This window comes from Nicotiana tomentosiformis, chromosome 5 (assembly GCF_000390325.3).
Source record: "Nicotiana tomentosiformis chromosome 5, ASM39032v3, whole genome shotgun sequence".
NCBI classification, from domain to species: Eukaryota; Viridiplantae; Streptophyta; class Magnoliopsida; order Solanales; family Solanaceae; genus Nicotiana; species Nicotiana tomentosiformis.
Genome location: NC_090816.1, coordinates 45,483,713 through 45,510,365, shown reverse-complemented (window position 1 = coordinate 45,510,365; position 26,653 = coordinate 45,483,713). Strand labels below are relative to the sequence as shown.

Genomic DNA, 26,653 nt, shown 5'->3' with positions numbered 1-26,653 from the left:
AAAACACAAAAAACAGAGCACGCAAACATTAATTTACGCATTATTATAACTGGAGTAGAGGATGGGATGACTTGTAAAAAGTGATCTTATTGATAAATCAAAATCTATGTACAAAAGACGTTCCCTGACCTGTATTGCTAAACCAAATACAGTGTTTCTACATACTACGACTACGGTACTGGCTTGACCATTGTACAAAAAGATCTTTACAGTCAAAGTCATCAACTTATAGGTACAAAACCCTTCCTTCCTCGAAGGGTTCACTCAAAAATGTAGCGGTACACAGGTATCCCAAAGAATATGCAGCCCTACTTAAGGACTGCACAGTCACACAACCCACATGTAATTGGTGGTCGTATCTGGACAACAAGGTTTCTCCAGTGAATGGTAATGAACAGGAATATACAGCAAAAGAAGCTTCAAACCATCATATTCAAGTCTGACAGATCATCCATGGGAATCTCAAGGCCCATGAAGTCATCATCTTGTAATCCATCATCATCGATGTTCAACCATGAGCCTATGTCCTGTCCCTGACCACCAAGATCGTCAGGGACACCTAAAACATCCATTTCTGGGAGTTGCAGGCCGGATAAGTCAATGGGATCTTCTAGTTCATCCAAGTTACAGCCAGTCTTATCATTTCCAGTGGCACTTATACCACTTGACCTTGCTATTGAAGATCCTAGCAATTTAGGTTGCTCCGATATCTTGCCAAAAAGGCCATTGACAGAGGTGGATAACTGAGTAGTTTTCTGCTTAGGTTTTGTCTTAGGCTTTCTTTCTCCTTTAACATTGGAAGAGGCAGGTCGACCAATTTTGGTTGTTCCATTGCGGGATAATGCCTCTCGGCCATTTCCTTTTCCTTCTCGGTCTCTCTCACTTCTCTTCCCTTTTGCACTGCTTAAAAGTGAACCACCTATGCCTGAAGAAGCACCAATGGTAGTACCAAGAACATCTTCCAACTCCCTCCGCTTGACCCTACTGGCTTCAGAAGGTAAATTGGCTTCAAAAGATATATCCTGGTTTAGCGATGGGCTCTGCTGTGTGCCCAAAGCTGCAGAAGAGATATAATAAAAATTTAAGCGAGTGTTATACTCAATTAACATGCCATGCTTCATAATTCTACACTTGTTCCCCACATTCACGTAGATAGAAGAGGAAAAAAAGAATACCTGAAACTCTAGCTTCTCCTGAACAGCCAGATGTGCTGATATAAGATTTTCCAGCTTCGCCATCAGTGTTCGAATCTGTTTGTCCATCACTAAGGCGGGATATCCCAGAAAGAAACAAATCATTATACAAAGGCTCACTGAAGCAGCTCTTTCTTGTCTGCTCAAATTCTTGGCATCGATCCAAAGTTCGCTTGACAAAAGCTAAGGCAGCTTGCTTGGCCATTTTCCCGCTAGCACTCTTCATCCCATGAGCATTTGGGCCCCAACAACTCTGTCGAGGCAAAATCATTTCAATTCAACAACTTCAAGATTCAAATTACAAGATTTAAGAAGACAATTTCATGTTTCACACAGTTCTGAAGTGCATTACAGCAATATAAACTATAATAGATATTTCTATGATACTACTAGCGGCAAAGTTAGTTGATGTATACATAACTATTTGAAGAACAAGAAAGAAGGAAATACAAAGTGTACACAGAAAGGCAATGAAAACTGTGGTGGGTTCTTCTTACGCAAAGACACAGACAAAGTACATCAGCAGAATATCACCTTGTGTCACAATAATAATACATGTGGAGCACAGGAAGTAACATACAAGAATTAAAACTATAACTTAAACTTCCTGTTTTGGTTTTGGGGATCAAAACCAGATGAACAACATGGCATCAGTTTTTGTTTAAGCAGAATTTGAAAAGTAAAGAGGCAAGTTTAATAGAAGTCCTGCATGAAACAGTAAGGAACAAAATTTACTTCTAAAGCAAAGTAAAAATTTGCAACTGATACAAGTTCGCATAAAACTCAAGCTGTATAAATAAATTACTGAACCAACCATTACTTAGCTTCAAGCTCCTTTACCCGGAAAAACAAGAAAAAGAAAAAAATCCACCAAAGATGGAAACAGAAAATGTATCTTGGTCATATTAATTTGACCATATTCACATGAAGAAGTCTTGATTCATCATTGTAATACGAAACAGAAGTTCTCACCATAAACATAGTGCATTATCTCTGAAATCCAGTCCCTCGAGTAGAGAAGCAGTTAACTACACTTGATCCCTTTTTTCCAGGGATGTAAATCTAAATTTAAGAACAGAAAGTGCTTAAAAGCTTCAAATTACCATATATTTTTCGTATGCCATTGCAACCAGTTCATCAAGAGCACGCTGTTCAAACTCCCTGTATGATAAATAATTTGAGTTGTTACCAAAATGAATAGTACTAAGCAAAGATCAAGGTTAGGCATCTGAAAGAAGCATAAAATTATGTACTTCTCCTGTAACTCTCTCATCTGTGTAGCTGAATTCAGCAGTTTCCCAAGCATCCTCTTCTTCTTAGAAACCTACAGAATAGGCAATCCATGAGTAAGGCTCCCAATACAGAAACCAATTGCTTGGAAGTTTCAGAACAATAAAGGAGACTAAGCCCCTGTTTGTCTTTATTAAGATTAAGATGTTTGATTCTGAACACATGTCTTACTATTAGGATGTTGTCTCTAGATCAGTATTTGAATGGGCAAAGTTTATCTTTTCTAAAGACTAGTAAATCTAAAATCTAAATAAAGTAATAATTAAATATTACATCCATAAGATATTGAAGAATTTTAATTTACAAGGTGTTGCAAAAACTGTTTGTTTAATGAAGCACACTCTACCAGCGAGTGGCAGTGGCAGCTAGTGGTGGTTGTGCGTTCGTGGCTAGAGGTGATGGTTGTGCGGTGGTAACTGGGGTAGAGGTAGTTGGTGGTGGTGGCGCGGTTGAGGTTGGTTGGTGAGGTGGTCAGCCCAGCAGTGTCAGTGGAGGGGTTGGTTGGTGGTGTGGCTGGTTGTTGGTGGTTGGTGGCATTGGTTGGTGGTGTTGGTCAGTGGTGGAGGTGGTGGTCGATGATGGCGAAGGTGGTGTTCGCGATGGTGGTGGCGCGGTTGAGGTTGGTGGTGAGGTGGTCGGCCCCAGCAATGTCAGTGGAGGGGGTGGTTGGTGGTGCGGCTGGTTGTTGGTGGAGTTGGTTGGTGGTGGTGTTGGTTAGTGGTGGAGGTGGTGGTGGATGGCGGCGAAGGTGGTTGGTTGTGGTGGTGGTTGGTGGCGGCTGGCAGTAGAAGTGTTGGTTGTGATGGCTGGGAATGAAGGTAGGTGGTGGTGGTGGTGGCTAGCAGTAGAGATAGTTGGTGTGGAGGTGGTTGGTGGCGGAGACGGTGGTTGCTTCATGGTGGTGGCTCACTGTAGAGGTGGTTGACAGTGGTAGTTATGCAGTGGCGGCAGGTGATGATGGTGGCTGGCAATGGTGTTGGGCAGTAGAAATTGGTGGTGGATGGTAGTGGGCAGCGTAGTGATAAAAAGTAACCTTCACCTGAATTGAACATCTATAATAGATTTGAATGAGTCAGACATATTAAGAGCCAATAAATGGTTGTAAAAGGAGAAAAAAACAATATTCACTTAATGGGGTTAAGATCTGAATGACTCGGGTCCAGACTTCCATTAAGTGAAAACAAACAGGCCTATATCATTATATCTTATTCCAACAAGTAGGATATAGCACCAGCGTAGAGATAGACTTCAGAATGCTGATAGTCACAGATATTCTGTGAAGCTTAACTGCAGACACCCAAATGTGTTGTGAAAAATATAGATATGGACAACCAGGGATAAAAAATCTAATTGAACTTCACGCTTATAACATCCGACCTCATAAGAGGAAGCATCCAATCCCTTCTCATTAAGGATGGAAGAATGTGTGGACTTGAAAAGCTGACTCATTCTCAGACCATCACCAGTTGACTCGAATTAAAGGGAGTAACAGGAAATGTCGGGTAAACAAGGACGGGCAGAGGAAAGGAGATTCTTCTAAGATGTATGACTTCAGAAAAAGGATAAAACTTACCATTTCATGGTGTTTCTCATGTAATTTACTAATTTCTGCACTGATCTCTTCATTTCCAGTCTCAGCAAAATCAGACTACATGCAGAATAAGCAATCAGCAAAACAAGGATTAGTAAACTCTGAGAAGATATAGCTCAAAGTACAATACTATGCAACATGCTGAAATTCCAACAACCTACCTCCAGGTCCGGATATATTCCGATACAGCGAATCTCCATGAGAAGCCGCTCATTAATTGACATCTCATTATACTGATACTCGGAACAAACAAAGCCAGGCATTGTTTGTTGTTCTGAAAGTAGACCATTTTTTGACTGATCATAGCTTGAAAAATTCCCCATTTCGAACGCGGATGTAACATTATCGGCCTTAATGTAGTCCAAATTATCAACGGAACACCCATTAGCATTTATGCTGTATCCATTAGAAGCACAGTATCGGGATGTTTCACTGCTATATAACATCTGCCCACAGGAAGTATGAGATTCTGAATCCATCTCGATTTCAAATCCAGATCGATAAACATTGGAGTTAAGGTCTTCCTTTCCATTGCAATAAAGCTCTTCAGGTACTATAGCAGCCAACAGCCTCTGGTACAAGGAAATACCCTTGGGTTTACTTTTTCCAGAGACTACATGTTCTGAGGTAAGATCGGAACTCTGTGTTTCATTTGTCTGTCCCCCGACTTCATTCAACCCAAAACCACTAATTAAACTGGAAGCATCAGTATCAAAAGTCACAGAGGCTGCTGCTGCCAGATTAGTCTCATGATTTATCTGTTAACAGAAGAACAATACGGATTAGTGTATATCAGAAAGTCATAAGTAGAGGGAAGTCTAATTAGCGATATCGAGCAACTATGGTATTATTTTACAGTATTGAATTGTCTGCATATTATCACACACTATTATTGATCAACTAAAATTCATGAGACCTGCTATGCTACTTTAGATATGTCGATCGCAAGTACACACTAATAACCAATGTAAAACTGCAACAATATAGAGGAACCAATTCACATGTTCCACAAAATAAACTGCATGCTCTCGTGTAAATGCTCGTCACTCTAACACAAGAAAATGGAGACATGTGATTTCACATTAAAGAATATATATATAATGCTCATCAAGCTTTCAAAAGGTAATGGGAGAAAATCCAGCTTCTAGCAAGACTCTTCACTTGGTCCCTCTCCCCTCGAGGAACAATTTCCAGAACTCTACAATGTTTCTACCAATCCTATTCGGTGATTTCAGACTTCATATCTAACAAGGTTGGGACATCACATTCAGGAGGAACTGCAGTGATTGGTATCTTAAGAGGGCATGTCTCTCTTACAGCTGCTGAGCAACTCCTCCCTTCTCCAGTCTACACCGCACTGTCTCCTATGGAAAGGACAACCCAATGGAACATTCCAGATCATGCTACTCGATCTTAGCAAGCCTAACTCTCCCACCCCCAACTGGCTTTAGAGAAAATCTGGAAGAATACAGCTTCTTACAAGGTGGTGCACTTCACATGGTTAGTGACAACAGAGGCACTTATGACACAGCAAAATCTACAGAAGAGGGGTTTTCTATCTTGAAGTAGATGCCCTTTATGTGGGGAACAATCTGAAGATGTCAAAACACCCTTTCTTGCTTTACAGAATCACATACCAGATCCGGATCTTGATGTTTGCCCTATTGAAATTAAAATGGTCTATGCCTTGCACAACTTTGGAACTGCTCCAGTGCTGTTACAGGACGGGTCTGAGCAGAAGATTAACAAGTGAATGAAATTCCAGTCCAGTGGGTATTTGGCGGGTCATTTGGAACGTTGTTTTTGAAAGTGCAAAGCACAAAAAGAAAAAGAAACAAGGTCCTGGGACTTGAAGCGGAAAGCGAGAAGTGAGCGCATGCTTCGTTGAAGTGAGATTTAAGAACCAACCACATCTCATTGAGATCACTTCATGTATCATTACTTGAAGCACACAGCTTCATCCAAGCAGCAATAACTCCTCATTTTGCTTGCTTCAGTGCTTTAAGCAACAAAGCAATGACTTTTAATAACACTGTTTGGAGGAATGGAAGATTAGAATTCTTTAGGGCAACAAGGAAAATGTAATTAGTCTCGAACATAGATTTGTTGTTTTGCTCACTTCTTGGTGCAACATGACAGATGTAGATATGTAGATTGTCATGCTAGACTTACTCAGTTCGTAACCCAACTTGTAATGCAACTAAACCCACACGTAACTCCTCTTCTGCACTCTATTATTGTTGGAAATATCTAATACGTTCTTGAATCTTTACTTATCAAAAATATAAGTATGCTCATCAAAATAATAGCTTCGCATCCTAGAAATGGAAGAAAGGGAGCTTCCCTCGACCACTCATATCAATTAACTTACACTTGCCTATGGATTTTCCCAAGGCTGAGTCAACATCATTCAAAATTACAAATAGTTAAAGAAAACAAGTGCAGCAAAAGGACGAGGACCAGTTGTGAGTGGCTAGTGGTCTACACTCCCACCCCCCATCCCCCTTCCTTTCTCCCTTCCAGTTTTCCAACTTAAATATGAATAGAAACTACAAGGGAAATCAATCCTTAGAAAGACAAACATTGGATGGTTTTTGGGTAACATATCCATTTTTTCCTTTGTCTATTCACTGAGTTCCCCTTTTCAGTTTGCTGTTTCCAATATGTGCGATGTGGTGATGAAGCTCCAAAGCAGGAGCTAGCCTTCAAACAGGGGCGGAACTTCACTCTTTTTTTAGGAGAGCGAGAACAGAGCTATAAAGAAACAAAAGGAGGGTAACACTGAATTTTCAGCTTTCTTTTCTTTCTTTCTTTCTTTCTTTTTTTTTTTGGATAGTAACAAGGCCACCTTTTTTTTCCATTTCCCCTGGAGATGGGGAGATGCATGCCATATACAATCCATGAGTAAGATGCAAAACTGAAACAACAGTTCACCTTCCACCTGACAACCCCCCCCCCCCCCGCCTCTTTTATTATTCAACTTCTTATACTTTTATATTTGATGATTAAAGAATGTTCGAAGACCTGAACTTTGTTGCTCCTCCAATTTTATTTTGAGCATTAAAGGGTACACCAATTGGAAGATGATGTTCACAAATCCTTCCCTTCTCAGCTCCTTCGAAACAGACTATACTATAGATGTTTAATATGAATAGAGATAGTAATATAAGGATAATCGTCACAAGATATGGCAACAACGACAGCCACCACTTGACTCTATAATGAAAAGTAATTCGGAGTGGGGGAAGAAAAAAGCATATATCTATAAGCAACTAACATGTATACATGATAAGAATTACATAAAAGACTTCCAAAGTTCTTTTTTTCCTCCACAGAATGTGATGCATGGAAATAGTCATACCGACAATTTCCAGTTCCCGTGGCAGCACCCCAAAAAAAAAGCTGATATCTATGTGTTATAAGCAATCGATATGGCAGGAGATCAATCTTGCCATTATCGTCACAATTATAACACCTAAATGAGTTGCTCAAATATCCATATTTAATACACAAGTCTAAAAAAGAAGACAAGTTGCTCATATGCTTATAAGTAGATACATAAGTCTAAAAAAGAAGACCTTCCACCTGTTGCCTCAGAAAGGCTGTGTCCATTTCAGATATAAAACGAAAAATTGGCTCCATCTGCTTCCAGAATGAGCTCGAAAGGGCTTGAGCTGCAATAGAAATAGGATCATTAATAAGATTTTGTTTAATCAACAAATCAATAAATAAGTAAATAGCAACGCGTTAAGTCAGTGCCAAAAAGATAGATTTTTCCAAAGAAATCTAGAAAAAGCAGGTGACTGATAGTATACCAGTGTTAGTAACAGCACTTGCAGCAGCCAATAGCTCTTCATGGCCATCATCTGAACCAACTAAGGAGAAGTAACAATAAAAATCAATAATTCAGCACCTATAGTAATCAAACCTACATTGAGGCTACAATACCTAGAGAATCCGCTGCAGCATCCATCGTGGCAAGCTTCTGTCGTTTATAAGCCTTACGATCAGAGAGCTTTCTTGTAGGTGGTCTGCCTCCTTTGCTGCACCAAGTAGTTGCATAAAATCATAAGTTTTTCTGTTGCACCAAAATGTAGCAGAAAAAGCATACCAACTGTCAATTGGAAAGGAGAGAATGTTCAACCTTTCTGTCTTGTCCAGAGCATGTCTAGAGGTTCTAAGTTGTTTTGCAGTCCCAACATTGCCAAGCTTTTCAGCCATCAATGGCATTAGGGACCTAGTGGAGGTAAACCCCCTGCCACTCCGCCCTTGCCTGCGAATACCATCTCCAAAGTCTTGTCCACTAACCACCTTATTTTTCCTTGGCGGTAGCAGCAGTGTTGACATCTTTTGCACATTCCCAGCTTTTTCATCCACTTCGTCAGACCTCTTGCTCTTGTCTTTAGACTTGACTTCAGCAGCTCCTAATTCCTCAGTTTCAGATACAGCTGGAGAGAAGACATCACTTTTTAACTTCTGTTGAGGGGAAGAGCTAGACAAATGTCTCTCATTACGTAGAACATCGCTTGTGGTATCCAGGGTAGATATTTCGTCATTATTCGGAACAATGGGAAAATTGTTCCTTCTTGCGGGTCGAGATATCTTCTGGGGCCTTTGGCTGGCCCATTGAGCAACAGGTGGTGATGAGGACCTTGTAGAAGGGTTGCGCTTGCGATTACCTGCCCCAACAGCAGATGGAAGTTTGTTTGTGCATTGAGAGATTTCCCAATCATTTGCAGCAGCTGCGCGCTGAACCGGAGGAGATAACTTTGGTGCAACGCCTGAACCTGATCGTGGAGCCCTAGTAGCAGAATTCAATTTCGTGCTCGATGTAGGGCTAGGGGATGTGAATTCTTGACGAGCAGCTGCTTTCATTGTACTGGATGAATAGAACAGATAAAACTGTGTAAGGAATGTAAAAATAGGAGGAAAAGAATACCTAGAGAAAGAAATCTCTCGTAACAGTTTTTTAAAGCATAAGCTCGCAAAAGAAATTGCAAAGACCAGTCTACAAATTCAACCAAAATGAATGAAAAAGGAAGTGCAGAAAAAGGGTCTCTCATACTTGCTGACTGCTTTGAGATTCACCCTTTCTTTCTCTGAGCCAAGAGGACGATCTCTCCCATCTAGGAGATGAAGATGGTTATCTTGGTCAATCTTAGACAGGGAAGAACGTACGCCTAAGGTAACATGCTGTGTTGCACCATCAGCTTTTCCAGCAGCACCAGGAGCAAGCCCATGTCTAATTGAACCAAAAGAAGATCAGTTCAAAATAACAAGAAGTGCTTCTGAATATAACAAAAAATTACAGTTTTACCACTTATGCCTTCACAAGAATGATCTTGAACCTTCATGAGAAAAAAGATTTAAATGCGCAGCAATTGAATAATGCGTATCCATGAAGCATGGTATTTGCTCTCATCAAATTATAACTCTTCCTTTTTTGAAAAGTTAGTAATAACTTTTCCTATTACATCTCCAATGACACATGGAAGAAGATACTTTCTTCTATAAACTCACCAAAACCCTGTTTGACCGAATTGACTACCTCCCAGTAAGAATGTAAGATAACCAAATTGACTTTCAAAAGAAGTATATATCTCTTGACCTTGAGGGCTAATACTATGATGGAAACTAAACAGCATGTCCAGTATTCAAAATTCACCATCTTATTTCTAGCACGAACGATTAACTGAAGGCTAAAGCTCACCAATTTCTTCAACTTCACATCAATCCCATATAGAATACGATGCAAGATGAAACACAATCATGCCAGAAATAGGAAGTTACTTGTCATGGCTTGTCAAAGGAAATTTTGAGGGTCAAATATAGTTATGCCACTACCATAAAATTTAGCAGTTCCATGTATGGGTTAATAAGTACTGTGCCATTTCTTTAGAGCACAAACTTCCAATAACTACCTAAAATGTCAGCAATTATGCCTGAAATGTCGATAATTAGCACCCCAAAAAAATGTAAGTTCTCTATCTTTTGGTATACCTCTTGTATACATAAGCTTTTGCGATTATTACTGAATATATTTCTTACTTGATCAAAAAAAGGATAAACTGAAATTTTAACATAAGGTAACAATTCAAGATGTCATGACAACAGATGCATAAATCCGTAACAGACATTGAGTAACACCCAGCTTTTCATGAGAGTCCTCATGCCAGCTTACTGGACACAAAAAGAAGTTCACTAACAAGTAAGTAACAACATTAGGGTATTAAAAAATTCTCTCCTACTCCTATAGCCGTCCTCACTTCTCTCTACTTCATATGGCCCCACAAGCACACCTTAAGACTTCTTAAGTGCCTAATTATAAAAGAGGAACAAAAAACGACTCAATAAAGCAACTGAAATAACCATAAGATATTATATCAAATCAACCCCTACCTTTTCTCCAAACACAAAAGATAAGAAGGGTAAGAAGCTTCAGTTTACATATGACAAAAAGACTTCAAATTTTTACTTTACCAAAAGTGGCAAAGGACCACTACTTTTCTGGACTTAAGCAATTGGGACAATTTAGTTACAGTGACATTGTTGCTGAGAGAGAAAGCACTTCTCAACTAATCTCAGAAAGGTAGTCTACGAAAAAATAACAAATACTACTTTAAGGACGTGTATATGATCCTGCAGAAAAACATTTAGACGATATGACAGAAAAAACCTGAACACATGTGTCACTCTGATTTTAAATTAAACATTGACAGTTGAAGCACTACCTGAAGCCATGGGTATCAGTAAATCTTGATCGGCTATCACTAGGAAGCCGCGGCTGCACTCCTTGCTTCGGTTCCCTGTGGCCATCAATAGGTTTTGTCGTTATGGAGCCAGTAGCATCTGATTTTATTCCAGAACGCTTCTTTTTCATCCTCGACTTCTCCCAACCCTCTGCAGCAATGGATGACGTACGATCTTCTCCCTGAATTGTGCTACCATTTGGAAGCCTCAGTATCTCCCTATCTCTATCCATGTTCCCAGCCGGCCTTGTGGGAGTGTTTGCCCGTACATCAGGCTACAATCAAAAACAAAAAATCTTTTAATGTTGAGGATGTCGAGCTGGTTCCAAGCATACAGTCGGATGAAAGATATGAATTGAGGTGAGGAAGCACGCAGCCTAGCCAAAGATTAGCATCAAGTAGAAGGAAAGCGAAATATACCGTGTCTATTACAGGAAAAAGATATCTTTAGAGGATACTTCAAAAGCAAGTATCTGTCCAGTTGCTTATAAGTTTGAACAAAAAGGCAAGTATTAAAAACACCTCCCGATAAACTCTACCTTGGCATCTCACTCCACAAACAAACAAATGAAGTTTTAGCATAGGAAGAAAGACCCTATCTGAATGCTAATAATATCCAACTTTTTAAATTTTTATTTTTTTGAGACAAGTATCCAACTCCATTAGTTCATTTATTAATATTAACCAGCATTTTAGCAAGAAATGGTAGATCCAACTTCAACACCCAAAATTATTGAGCTTCATTAGGTAGTTACTGTGTTTACCCACATTTAGCTGATCTTACCTAGTAATAAAGAGCAAAGTAAAGGAAGACTCTCTCCTAAATGAGACACTCCTCTAGCTTATTCAGCAATATTATTGCAGGAACAGGAGATACATAGAAGATTGCAAAGCGGAATCAATCAAAAGGCCAGCAATATAGACAAAATACCTCAGAAGAGTGAAGTTAAATCAAGGTAAAAAAGATACAAATAAATTACAAAATAATGATACAAACCCTAACATCCGCCATAGAAGTTCGAGTGCGTTTATTTGGAGCAGCAGTTTTAACTCTTTCTTCAGACTTTTGTTGCTCCAACTCATAACTACTGGCAGTACAATGACTCTGCGTACCCGTTTTACCAATGCTTGTCCCTGAAACTGACCGATCACTTGGGAATAATGTAACGTGTCGGTCATTTGATAGGGAATCAGACCGAGATCTCTTCCTTGATGGGATGCTTGGAAAGCATTTGTTGAGCACAGATAAACATTCGGTGAATATCTTCACACGTTCCCTGGTATGTCATGGATTTATATGAGTACAATATCTCTAGAAAAACTAGTTGACTAGGGAAAGCATATACAAAAAGAACACAGTATCCAAGCAACTACCTAGCTTTAGTGCAGCTTTCACGAAGACCAGCCTTCAGCCGTCTGGCCTCCTCCGCAGAGGGAGAAGGGAACAGTTTGCCTTTAGAAGACACCAATGGAGAATCCTCCACTGGCACACCTAAAGCTAAACTGGTGAGCCGCTTGAAATCAATATTCCGATTAAGTTTGTGGTCAGTAACCATAGCTTTTGGATCAAAACGTAAGCACTGGAAAAAGTTAACGGCATCTGTACGTGTTACTGTTGAAGTACTTCTCGTCATGTTTGGAAGAGAAAATAAGATTGGATTCTCCATGTTCTCACGGAAGCTACCCGACCTATCCAGTGAAGCAGGTGCATAGGATCCACGCTGCCCAGAGGCATACAGTGGCCTATCTGGACTACTGGAAGATAGATCAAATTTACTAGATGCTGACATTGCATCAATTTTCTGACACTCTTTGTGTAACCCACCCAGTGAACACAGCTGTGCATGGCACTGCTCTTCAACAACAATGCATGAAAACCAGCTCAATGTCCTAATAAATGTGTTCTGAATGCAGTACTCCTGCAAGGATACCATCATGAGAACATGAAACCCACAAGTCCAAGACTAACGAAAAGCTGACTAACCTACTAACGGCTCTAAGTCCGGAGCAATAAAGTATGTCTGTTGTGTGTGTTTACACGTGTATATATATAAGCTCAGCAAGAAAACCAAAATCTGCCGACAATAACAAACGCCATAAGGATGCACATAAATGTCGAAACCACTAATTAGAAACTCAATAAATGAATAACTCGACAAACTTGTTGTCGACGTGAAATATTCTTGCATTCCAAGAGCTGCTATACACAAACTACTATTCACTTTTTAAAGTACTCAACCAACAAAAAGCTGAATACTGCCAGCACTCAGCAGTGGACAAAACAAGCGGTGAGACTCATATCCGATTATTAAATAATACTAATAAATTTTGAATTCAGGGCAATGTTGCTGAACAAGGTCCACTGATACTTCTTCTGCTACATTTACTATAATTTTTTTAATAGCCTGCAGTTTTTCTTTTGTTGCACTTCCCAAGTTCAACCATAACATTCATCAAGTGGCAGACAATTTTAAGAATCTTATCAAATTCAACCTTAAATCTACTTTCTATTTTGAAAATATGCTATTAATATCAAAATAAATAAAACAAAAACAGCTCAGCAAATAATAATTCTACTGTGATCAAAGACTCAGATTTGACAGCCACAATTCTGGACAAAATGCCAAAAAGATAAAAATATAAACAAAATTCGACAAATTTAACAAAAAAGCAACAAAAGTAAATATAATATACTTTACCTGGCAGCTTAAACTGTATAAATACACTAAAATCTCAAACAACGACGTGATCTGTACAGCCTTGGATACGAAAATTCTGAAACAAATAATTTTAAAAAAATTAAAGTAGCTCGGGGTTCAATTAGGGTTTTGACAAGTTCGATTTTGTAAAAAAACATAATAATTAGCTCAAAAGGAAAGTAAAAATAGAAAAGGAATATCGTACACATTCAAAAACGAAATGAATATTCAGATATAAATTTGTGTATCATATATTCGCATGAAATAAATATAGAAAAAAAATTATTACATTGGCGGAAGGTCGAAAGAGTCGTTGATCGGTGGAAGGAGGTCGGTCAAGCAACAACGTGGATCTTTTTTTCGTTCATTCGCCGGATTTTAGCCCGAAATTTGATTTTCTTAAGCCCGAAACTGACAAATGGACCAAATGGCTTTTGCACCTACATTTTGGGCCTCGAATTTTAATCCACTAGCCCATTTTATTGGGGATCAGCAAACTATTTAGCTATCCCTATCTTTCTCCCTACCCATTTTTTAAAAAATAATTTTACCTCCTATAACAAATGTATACACCCTATTTATTATAAATCAAAATTATTTTAAAATATTATTTTCTATAGCTAACTTTTATATTTTATAGCAAAATAAGTATTTTATGGTATATACTGCCATTGAGGCATGAAATACGTTATTTATGTTTTTCCTCTCTCTTAGACAGCTGCACATACCTATTTTTAAGGGATTGTCGTTACTGTATTCATGAATACAAGGCGCGAATACATGTGAATACATGCGCGTACAATTGTATTCATGAATACAGCGACGCGAATACATGTGAATACATGCGCGTACAGCTGGACTGCCCTGATTTTAGGCACTTTTTGCTGTTGTATTCATGAATACATGGCGCGAATACATGTGAATACATGCGCGTACAGCTGGACTGCCCTGATTTTAGGCACTTTTTATTGTTGTATTCATGAATACAACAGCGTGAATATATTTGAATACATGCGCGTACAGCTGGACTGTCCTGATTTTAGGCATTTTTTGCCGTTGTATTCATGAATATATGACGCGAATACATGTGAATACATGCGCGTACAGCTGGACTGCCCTAATTTTAGGCGTTTTTTGCTGTTGTATTCATGAATACAGCAGCGCGAATACATGTGAATACAATACCGTAACAACTGAATAGTAGTTATATGAAGTAATTATGTATATGGTAGATATATGAAGTTAATAGTCACTAAACAATAGTGGTTTCTGAAAATTCCTTTTTTTTTTAATACCTAACCCTTCCAACCAAATAAAGTCAAGGTAAGCTACTAAAATCAAGCCAAGCCAAGCCAATTCACTCCAAGCTAAGCCAAGCCACGCCAAATCAAGTCAAGCCAAGCCAAATCAATTCAATCCAACCAAGTCAAATCAGGTTATGTTAGGTTGGGTAATTAGTTTTAATTGGGTAGGTATATATTGTAACTAGTTTTCAAATGAATAGAGAAGGGTAATTAGTTTAAGCTCAATGGGTATTTTGCATAAATTGCTCCATTTTATTTCTAAAGAGAAAATTGCATGAAATAATTGTCTTTAGCTGTTTTTATTGCTTGTATTATTTGATTCGTTAACTCTGTCACTAATATTAGTGATTATTGTAATTATGTTGGATATGAATGTCTTCAAAAACAAAAAAACAAAAAAAAGAAGTTAAAAACTTGTTTTCAAATATGATATTATTAAAAACACTTTATGTTGTCGTATATATTTAACTAGTCTCACCATAGGCACGCTACATATGCAACTCGTCTCAATGAGGATAATATTTTTTAAAAGAACGCATAAGTAATATATCAAAAATTTGTATTTGAGTTAGTATAAAATAAAGTTTGAAGTAAAAGTATAAGTTATTGAAAATGATGATTATTGATCTTATTTAACTAACCATATAAAGAAACTCTGCCTATAGAAGTCTTTAATCATCTCAATTAATATGTTCGACTCAAAATTTATTTCATTTTTATAACCCCATTACTTCAATTTCACAAAATATCTTACTTCCTTTTTAGTTTTCACAAGAATGTGTAAGAGTTCTTTTTAAAAAGAATAAGAAAACTAATGTTTTAGGTTAATTGCGGAAAACACAAACATGATCCGCTAACTGGCCTAAGACATCTATTTTTTTCCTGTCAAGCAAAATATAAATTATTTGTAACGACTCGATCGGTCGTTTTTGAGCTTTAGCATTCCGTTATGTGGTTTAAGGTCTTGAGTAGATTTATATCATGTATTATGGCTTGCATGTATGGTCGTTTTCGGTTGTCGAGGGATTCAGGGTTGATTTGAAAGAATGATTCTCATTTTAGAAGTTTTAAGTTGGAAGAATTGATCAAGTTTGACTTTTATGTAATTGGTCTCGGATCGGAGTTTTGATGGATCTGTTAAGTTCGGATGGTGATCTTGGACTTAGACGTATGCCCGGAATTGAATTCGGAGGTCCCTAAGATGGTTTGGCTTGTTTTGTCGAAAGTTGGCAATTTGAAGGCTTAGAAATTTCTTAAGCTTGTGACCATGGTTTGACTTTATGGCTATCAAGTTCGGATTTCGATTTTTGGTTATTTTTTAGAACTTGTAGAGTTTCATTGTAATTTTCTTCGATTCGTAATTTCGGATGTTATTTTAGTATTTTCATCGCGTGAACGAGTTCATATGATATTTATGGACTGGTGTGAATATTTGGTTTGGAGCCCCGGGGGCTCGGATGAGTTCCGGGTGCGTGTTAGAATGTTTGAATGAGTTTCAATTTTGTTGGTTTTTGGTCTAATGCTTCAGGTCTCACAAATGCGAGATCTTGTCTGCATTTGCGAACCTCGCTTTTGCGAGGTGGGCTGAGGGATTGCAGAGTTCACTTTTGCGAACTTGGGATCGCGTTTGCGATTAGGACTCCTGGGCAGGGAAGGTCGCATTTGCGATCAACTTATCGTTTTTGCAGAAGGGGAGGACTTCGCAAATGCGAAGTTTGTGTCGCATTTGCGACATCCCCTGAGTTCAGCAGGCATCGCTTTTGCGATGCATTCTTCGCATTTGCGAACCCCATATCGCATTTGCCACTCCTATAGTTGAACATAAGGGTTGAATTTCGGGACTTAACTTCATTTATCATAATTTAGAACCCTAGATTCGGTGGGAGACGATTTTGAGATTTTCATACCAAACCATTGGATAAATGATTTATATCCAATTTCAATTGTAATACATGATTGTTTATGAGATTTAACATCCAAATTATGAGATTTGAAGGGGATTTTTGGGGATTTTTTACTTTGTTTAAAAAATAAAAATTTAAGATTTGAGCGTCGATTTGGATTCGGATTAAAAAATAAAATACATATATGAATTCGTGGGGTTATGGGTAGTCGAGATCTACCTTTGAACTCGGGTTTTGACTGGGCGGGCTTGGGGTTGGCTATTGGGGAATTGTGTAATGATCTTAACTTTGTTAATCAAAATTAGTTTCTCTCGCATTACTTGATGATATTAAGACACTTTGGGGTTAGATTTGAGTCGCATGGAGGTGAATTTTAAAGGAAAATCTATTTTTATGTGTTGATTTGGCCTAGTTGAGGTAAGTATTGCCTAGCTTTGTATGGAGGAAATTACCCCGTAGGATTTGGTTTAGTTGCATTATTTGGATTATATGGAAGACGTGTACATAATGTGATGAGTGTGTACACAGGTTTATATATGAAAATTGACCGATTATGACTCTTAGATTACTTATATGCATTTAATTGAAGTTGTTATTGCATGTTATATCTTTCATTGTCGAGTTTATTCTTATATGAATTTAATTGAAGTTATTATTATATGTTATATCCTCCATTATAGAGTTTATTCTTATATGCATTCAATTGAAATTGTTATCACATGGAATATCTTTCATTGTTGAGTTTACTCTTATGCCTTTAATTGTAGTTATTATTACATGTTATCTCTTCCATTGTTGAGTTATTCTTATGCATAAATTCGTAATTGTGATCATACACTTGCACATGCATACACTGTAACATGTCATCTATAATAGTCCAGGAGTATAAATCTTGATGTTCATTGATCATGTGCATGTATTCTTGTATATCTGCCTTCTGTGTGTGGATTAGACTGGTAACACATGAGTTGTTCGTGCGGATATGAGATATTGTTACTAAAGGCACGTAAATTATCCGTGCGGATATGCGATACTAATGTTATTGGCACGTGAGTTATCCGTGCTATTGTGATCGATAATATGGACACAAGATGCCATATGTATATGATTTGTGATTTGGAACTCGTGATTTGTGATAGTTGAGGTGTGGTACCTCGGGGTGATTCTTGTTGTGATTCCTCTGGCGGAACAGTTTGATGATTAGAACTGTCATTATTTTTTCTTAATTGCTTTCACTTGTGTATTATATGTGTTTTGATTATTTTGTCACATGATTACCCTTCTTTGCCATTTATTACTTTGTTTTTCCGCTTGTTAGCTTTATATTGATATTCTGCACAGGTTTATTTGTCTAGTATGTGTCTTGACTTGAATCTCATCACTACTCCACCGAGGTTAGTCTTGATACTTACTGGGTACCATTTTGGTATAGTCATACAACGCTTCTGCATATTTTTGTGCAGATTCAGGTACCTCGGAGCATGCCGGATGTTAGTTAGCTGCTTGTGATTTCTTGCGGAGACTTCAAGGTATACTTGCCATTGCGTTCGCAGGCTTCAGAGTTACCTTCTGTTGTCTTTAATTACTATTGTTTATTTGCATTCCAGAAAAGTATTGTATTTAGAGATTTTAGTATACTCGGTAGAGCTTATGACTCTGTACTACTGGTTTTGGGGTTGTATGACTGATGTTTGGTTCAGCTATGTCATTTAAATTATCATTTAATAATTTGCAGTTAAGTTGGTTAATTCTATTAATTCTCAGCATGGGTTAGGCTTACCTAGTCCTAGGGACTAGGTGCCATCACGATCCTTAAGGTGGGATTTTAGGTCGTGACATTATTCTATTTTCTGGATCAATGATAAATAGTATGGGAATGTTTCAAATAGATTAAACTAAAATAAATCTCTATTGCAAAAGAAGAACGTTGCATTTTGATTAATTTAAGCTTTTTTATTTTCGAACGAACTTTTATGTTACGACCCAATATCACACTCAGTCATAATGACACCAAACTCAACATGTTAGGTAAGCCCAACAGTATACGTCACTTCTATAAATAGAAACCAACAGAAATGATGAACGAAATAGCTAAAAAAGTTTAATTCAACCATCTCACAGACTGATAGTACAAGTCACAGGCTACTAAGAACAAGAGTACAACTAAAGATTAAGGAAAGATACATCATCCATTTGAAATCTACATAAACAGAAATATAAATTCTAAACTACTACGAACAAATGGTAGCTTGTATCTGGAGAACTGGTACATCTTAAGGGTCACGTACTCCTCAGTCGCTCATCGCTGAATATCTGCACACAGGGTGCAGAAGTGTAGTATGAGTACAACTGAACCCATGTACTCAGTAAGTATCTTGACTAACCTCGGTGAAGTAGTGATGAGGTTTTTAAGTCAAAAGATACTCATTAATATAACACGTGCAGTTAAATTTAAGTAGAGAGAACAATTGAAAATAACAATATAGATAGCAAGAATAATGATCAGGTTCCTCAATATCACAACCAACCATTTTCTTAACAATTCAAGTCGAGGGGGTTAAGGCAATAACCAATAACAACATAGTTAATCCAAAAATTCACAATAAGAGGAATATGTTCAGGACATCAAATCAAATGGCACGGTAACACACTTCGTGCATTTATCTCGTCCTCACAAACTGTATGCATGTATGTCAAATCAAATTGCACGGCAATACCCTTCATACATTTATCTCATCCTCACCAAGCATATGTATAACAATACCAACCAGGTAGACAGAATACCAATAACACTAATAATGAAATAGAATGTACACAGATAACAGTAATAAAGAAGGCAGAATCATATGGATAATGTAACAGACAAGGTTAGAGGCACAAAAGTAACAATGGCAAATAAGGTAGGAGAACATAGATTTCAATAACTAACAAGGTAGAAGGTTTAAGAACAATTTCATTTACTTCCTGGAAATAGAGCCACAGGTTGAATGATGATAGTTTAGATGTCAGACCCCACAGTGTAACTGGTTAAGAAGTTAATCGCAATAGGTATAGAATTTATCACTGTAGTTTTGGACATAAAAGAGCCTAAGGGCAAAATACCTAGGAGTCAGAAACATTTGATATTACCAAAGATGTATTTTTCGTACAACTCATGCATATGACTAAGAAGATATGATGTACGAAATGAGAACCAATAGCAACCAATATTGAATTTCAGGGAATGATTTTAAGTTTAAACTTTTCCAAATCAGTACTAAAAAGTACTACGTTAGTAAGTTACTATAAGAAGCAGCTATTATTGTGAGATAAAAGATATGACAGTTCCCCCTTAGGTATGTGATTTAGTGTTTACCCTGGATATTTATAGGCTGATATAATTTTGAAGTGTATAGAAAGTCTGGGGTTAGATATTCCAATTTCGTTTAAGACAGATGAGATTTCCCTAAGTGTGATCCATGTACATAATTTAAAAAAATAGTATGTGGCCGTATAATAGGGTCGGATGGTGAGGGAAGTTAGGAATAATCTTATGCTTCCCTTTAGTTATTCAAAGAAGAACAAGAAAACATGATGCTAGCAGGTGATTAGTAAAAGAATAGTAAGTAAGTTTCGAGTAGTTTACAATGAATTAGCAATTTCAGCATAGCTAGTAGAGGTACAATTTGATTTACATAGCCATGTTAATACTAGTGAGTGGGTAACAGTTGGAAATATCGAATGCGTATTAGAACCCACAAAGTTTAAGTTAAACCCGAAGTACAGTGACGGTGGAAGGAAAAAAGATCAACTAGACAGTAATAGAGCAAACTATAGAAGAACAACATTTAAGAGTTATCGAATAGGGATTTCTCCAAGATTGACAGTGTAAGCAGAGTTAAATCATTAAGATTGTGTATGATAGTTGTCAATACATTAGCTTTCTGTTTATGTAAGTAATTTAGTTTTTTCTAGTAAGAAAGATTGCTTGGAAGTAAGTCGCAAGATGAGTCATTATTGACATAAAGTGCAAATAATTACAGAAAATAAGGAAAGTTATTCGGATCCCAACAAAATAGAAGGATCTGCAAGTATAAAACATTAACCTTTGGTCTAAGGGGGAGATATGAAAGTCGTCAGTACGTCCAGCTGGAGATTTGAAATCCGAAAAGTTAGCATGAGATTAAAAAAAAACTCAATTTAGTAATGAGGGAAAAATGATATAATTACCACAAAGAATGTGCATAGTGTGTGTAAGAAACACGAAGTGAGTAGAATGATCGTCGAGCTTAGTTATTGTTGATATAACGATCACAAAAAACCTGCAAAATCATGCCTAGTTATGTATCACGAGGGTAGTGTCATTGCACGAGACTCTAATATTCGGTGTACTAGTTAAAGACTTAGCTCTCATCAATGCTATAAGTATTTTCAAGAAGTACCTTAAAAAGATAAACAAGTATGGGAAGTATAGCTCATGAATGAGGCAGGCAAGAGAACTACGGTGAAAGAAGTTTACTGCTTAGCCAAGCTAGGAGTTTGACTTCTAGATGGTGGAGTTGTTGTCCAGAACAATACTTGTTCCTCATTAGTAGCCGAAGTGAAGGAGAAATAGTTTGATGATCCCTACTTGTTGCAGCTAAAAGAGGGGATTCACAAGCATAGAACGATGGCTTTTGAATAAGGGGGATATGATGGTACTTTGAGGTACCAAGACGGATTGTGTGTTCCAGACATAGATGGACTTAGAGAGGAAGGATCATGTTAGAAGCCCATAATTCTAGGTATTCTATCCACCTATGTTACCCAAAGATGTATCATGTTCAAGGAGATTTATTGGTGGAACGACATGAAAAAGAACGTCGCAAACTTTGTGGCCAAGTGTCCAAATTGTCAGCAAGTGAAAATCGAGCAGCAGAAAGCCCAGTGTTTTACCATAGAATACACATATTCTTTAGTGGAGATGGTAAATATGGACTTTATAACATGATTATCTTGCTTATTTTGAAATCCTGATTTGATTGGGTGATTGTAGATCGACTTACCAAGTCAGCGCACTTCTTGCCAGTAAAGACCACAGATTCAGCAGAAGATTATGCTAAGTTATACATTCAGGAGATAGTCTGATTGCATGGGACTCTGTTGTCCATCATTTCAGATCGTGGTGCTCAGTTTCCAACGAACATTTAGAAGTCCTTTCAGAAAGGATTAAGACAAGAGTAAACATCAGCACCGTTTTTTATCCTCAGAAAGATGGCCAGGCAGAGCACACTATTCAAACATTTGAGGATATGTCCTTGATTTTAAAGGTAATCGAGATGATCACATACCTCTCATTGAGTTTGTTTATAATAACATCTACTACGAAGCTCTGTATGGGTGAAGGTGTAGATCGGCAATTGGTTGGTTCGAAGTTGGCGAAGCAGAGTTTTTGGGACCCAATTTGGTCTATTAGGATATGGAGAAAGTCAAGTTGATTTAAGAGCGTTTGAAGATGGCTCAGAGTAGCCAAAAGTCCTATTCAGACGGCGGTATTGAGGCCTATATTTTCAACGTGATGATTGGGTATTTCTAGAAGTTTCGCCTATGAAAGGTGTTATAAGATTTGGGAAGAAAGGAAAGCTCAGTCCTAGATACATCGGGTCGTATAGGTTCATATGAAGGATTGAGCAAATAGCTTATGAGTTAGAGTTGCCACAAGAATTGGCGGCTGTACACCCAATATTTCACGTGTCATGTTATAATATTCACATTTCTAGTATTCAGATCTCATGTCACGATATTTATGTTTTCAGTATTCAGATCTCATGTTATAACATTCATTTCAATTTAGTACTCAGATACTCATATTAGTCCATTACTCAGATATTCTTGCCAGCTTAGTACTCAAATATTGATGTCAGTTCAATGCTTAGATATCATGTCAGTTCAGTACTCAAATATTCGTGCCAATTCAGTATTCATATATCCATGTTAGTTCAGTATTCACGTATCCATGATAACAAATATTCACGTATATGTTTCATGTCATGCGTATTATGATTCCCTGTGAGGCTTGAGTTATGCTTTGTTAGCTGGCAGGTGTTTTGGAGAAATGTTGAAGGTAACTAATCTTTTCATTCAGATCTTATATTATAATCTCCATGTCTTTCAGTATTCAACCAGTTCAGTATTTATTCAGTTCAGCACCTATTCAGTTCAATATCTCAGCAGTTCAAAAATCATGTATTCATTCAATTTAGTATGCATGTGTTCATCACATTTCATTGTTCACATGTTTCCATCAGTCTTGTTTAAGGTCTAGAGTTTGTCATAGTTACAATCAGGATAATCAATCGAGGATGAATGATCTCAAGGGGGAGATAATGTAACACTCCGGAAATTTAGATTAGGTGTGGATGTGTTAAATGAGTATTAATGTGACATTTTAGGCATCTGAAGTCCTATCGGGATGAATATGGGTGGAAATAGTTGTTTTAGAGTCAAGACGGAGAGTGAGGTGCATAAGATTCGATAGAATCGACTAAGTTTATGAAAGGTTTGTCTTCTAGTCTTAAATAGTACAAGGCCATAAAAACTCACAACCTTAGACAGTGCAAGGCCATGAAAACTCACAGCCTTAGACAGTGCAAGGCCATGAAAACTCAAAGCCTTAGATAGTGCAAGACACTATCCAGAGCATTAACTTTAGCGCCCCTGACGATACAAGGCCATGTAGTTGTGGCGCCTCTGGTGGCGCCTTGCACTGTTATTTTTGGCGCCTCTGATAATGTCCCACGATGACGATGTTTATTCGAGCCACTTTTATTTCCTCCTCAATTTTGGTACGTGTACACTTATTTAAACCCTACCCCGTTCCCTACAACCCCAAACATGTAGATTTATTCTAGAAAGGGGAGCTCTCAAGAACCCAACTTCCTCCAAGGTCCCTCCATCATCCAAGGTAAGTTCTAATGATGATTATAAATTAATTTTAGTTCTCCAACTCCTTATTAACATGGGTAAACCCTTCAAATCATTAGATATTCAATCGAGACATTATTGTTGAGAAAAAAATCTTAGAACTCGAATTCAAGCGGATTGAACTTGAAAAAGGCAATGTTTCTAACCCCCCCCCCCCCAATCATTTATAGTTGTGAATTGATGAATTCTTGGGAGAATAGTTAATGGGTTTGATAACGAGAATAATATGAACTATGCTAGGGTTTTGCGTTGTTGACTTAAGATTGTTGTAAACATTCGGGTGATGAGAGATGGTAGTAGTTACATATATTTGGGATTGTAGAATCAACTAGAAGTAGTAGAATGAGAATTAGGTGAAGAAAATACCATTAATAAGGGTGTTGAGGCTTTACGCCATAAGGTGTTTGATACAATTCCCCAGTGACTAAAACATGAGCATTGGTGTTAAAATATTGGTTCCTCTTGATATATATTGACATAGATTATCGTTGAAAGAGGAGACGAATATTGTGATACGCTTAAAAAGGCCAGAGTCAAGGTATGTGAGGCTAACTCTCTTTACGTTTGGGAATGTTTATGATTCTCCCTACGTCTCATTCTTTATGACTATTACGAATTGCCTCAGAAAGTAGTTATGCCTCAATTCCATGAATAGTTATAGAACTTCTATTCTCTAGATGACATAGTTTCATACTTCGTTCAATATCCTATGAGTATGAGTTATGACAAATCAGTTTATTATGAATACATGTCTCAGTCTAGTTCTATTCAACATTCGAGCATCATGTAACTCAGTATGGTTCAATATTTCAATATCATGTATTACCGTATGATTCTCAGCTCCTGATTTCAAATCCCTACATGTTGAACACATGTATTTGGGCCCGAGGTCGCAATTTATGCTTTATGCATCTTTGGACCTGATGTTGTAGTTTATGCTTTATGCATCTTTGGGCCTGAGGCTGCAATTTATGCTTTATGCATCTTTGGGTCTGAGGCCGCAATTATGTATAAGTATACTTGGGTCCAAGGCCGCAACTTGTGAACATATATATTGGGCCATAGGCTGCAATTTATTTATTCGGATAAATAGGTGGTTCATCATTCAGAAGAGCAAGTATTCATATCGTTACTTCCTTTATTCAGTTTAGTTATTAGTTATTAGTTATCAGTTCGGTTATCAGTCATCAGTTGTCAATTCAGTTATTAGTTATAAGTTATCAATTTAGTTTCAGTTTCAGTATTTACAGTTCTTTCTTTCAGTTTCTTTACATACCAGTGCAATTCAAATATACTGATGTCCATTTTGCCCGGGGCCTACATCTCACGATGCATGTAATGATTTATAGGTTGACGATTCAAAGCGCTAGGATTCTCGTACCTGCTATTTGGTGAACCCTAGTTCTTTCGGGCATTATCATTACTTTATAGTCTTTCAGTATTTAAAAACAATCAGTGTTTTCAGTACTTCATTATAGGCTTTATAGACTAGAGTAATAGTTAGACAGAGTCGTAGGCTTTTTGTGTTAAGCAATGTTGGCTACAGATGTGTTTCTGTCACAACCCCAATCTCCCACCTTAGGATGTTGTGATGACACCTAGTCTTTAAGACTAGGTAAGCCTAACATACATTGAGAAATAACATAAATAATAATAAAACCTCAATTTAACCATTAAACTATCACAATAAAACTCAACTGTACAGCCGTCAACAACTTCCCAAAACCTGGTGGAACAAAGTCATAAGCTCTACAAGAATGTTCTAATAGTATCGGAATATAATATTGTTTTGAAACAAGAAATAAACAGTAGGATATCTAAAAAGCAGAAGGTGACTTCGAGGCCTACGAACGTCAGGCAGGTATACCTTGAAGTCTCCGAAAGTAGCTAATCAATCACTGGCATCCAGCACGGACAAATGTACCTAGATCTGCACAAAAAAAATATGCAGAAGCGTAGTATGAGTACACCACAATGGTACCCAATAACTATCAAGCCTAACCTCGGTAGGGTAGTGGCGAGGCCAGATCAAGACACCTACTAAGAGAAAAGAAACTAAACAGAGTATATCATAATCTAAATATGGGAATCGAGGAAGTGAATGACAAGTACACACTTCAATAATGTAAGTTAACAACGGAGATTTAAGAAATAAAGGCAACTAGGAGTAAACGCACGATGAAACAACAAGGAGGCAAATACGGATAATTACAAGTAAAACATTGAAGAAACAATAAGAACTGTTCAACCAATATGCCCTTTTCAACATGGAATGTACAACAAGAATCATATCCTAGGTACCGCCTCGTATTCATATTTCACGATTTCAATCACAATCTTTCCATATATCACCGCGTGAGCCTTACATTTAGTTTAAAAATTATTTTTCCGAAATAGCTACACGTGTTTTAGCCCACCTTATCTTACCAAGTGGCGTCAAGTAATTCCCTTACTAGCAACACGTGTATTAAGCCCACCTTGTCTCACCGCATGCGTATCAACCCTTATCGTTATACCACCGTATGTGTATTAATATCACAAAACAATAACAACTCGCACCAAAAGTGCCCACATGCCACAACTTGCCAAAATCAACAATACCAATATTTCCATAACAAATAGCACATGGCGCAACCACAATGTATACACGAATCCCAACAATGACATAATGAATGAGAAATACTCAACAAGGAAAGATATCTCAAAAATCAACAATTTCAACCTCAATGTGATAATAGTTTTTACCATTTCAGCATCAATAACCCAGCAAGAAAGTAATTCCCACGAGATAACAACTTCAAGTAAGAGTAATGCAACAATAAAGAGGTAATAAGACAATAAGGAAGCTAACAACTTCAACTAGAGCATATGAGAGCAAATATAACAAGTAAAAGGTAGAGCAAGTGCTAACAATGTCAATAAAGCATGCAAGAGTAGATTAAAAATGAAAGATATAACATGTTATGACAATTTAATTAAAG

General features: G+C 37.5%; 1 protein-coding gene across 7 annotated transcripts; it reads right to left on the bottom strand.

Moving 5' to 3' along the window:
- Positions 1–67: 67 nt before the first annotated feature.
- Positions 68–13,963, bottom strand: LOC104093844 (uncharacterized). 7 transcript variants are annotated; one of them, XM_033655532.2, is made up of 17 exons: positions 13,812–13,963; positions 13,523–13,598; positions 12,808–12,898; positions 12,198–12,742; positions 11,821–12,100; positions 10,806–11,098; positions 9,140–9,316; positions 8,219–8,953; positions 8,023–8,117; positions 7,890–7,949; positions 7,660–7,748; positions 4,236–4,832; positions 4,057–4,131; positions 2,447–2,517; positions 2,297–2,354; positions 1,176–1,446; positions 68–1,057 (listed from the first exon to the last, which is right to left on the bottom strand). In XM_033655532.2, the coding sequence occupies exons 4-17, from the start codon at positions 12,611–12,613 to the stop codon at positions 420–422; spliced, it is 3,855 nt and encodes a 1,284-aa protein (XP_033511423.1). In that variant the 5' UTR covers positions 12,614–12,742; positions 12,808–12,898; positions 13,523–13,598; positions 13,812–13,963; the 3' UTR covers positions 68–419. The 7 variants fall into 7 exon arrangements, with proteins under 7 accessions (XP_033511423.1, XP_018625512.1, XP_018625514.1 ...); XM_018769996.3 differs by having other exon boundaries at positions 12,812–12,898; XM_018769998.3 differs by lacking the exon at positions 13,812–13,963 and adding an exon at positions 13,728–13,795.
- Positions 13,964–26,653: the final 12,690 nt, after the last annotated feature.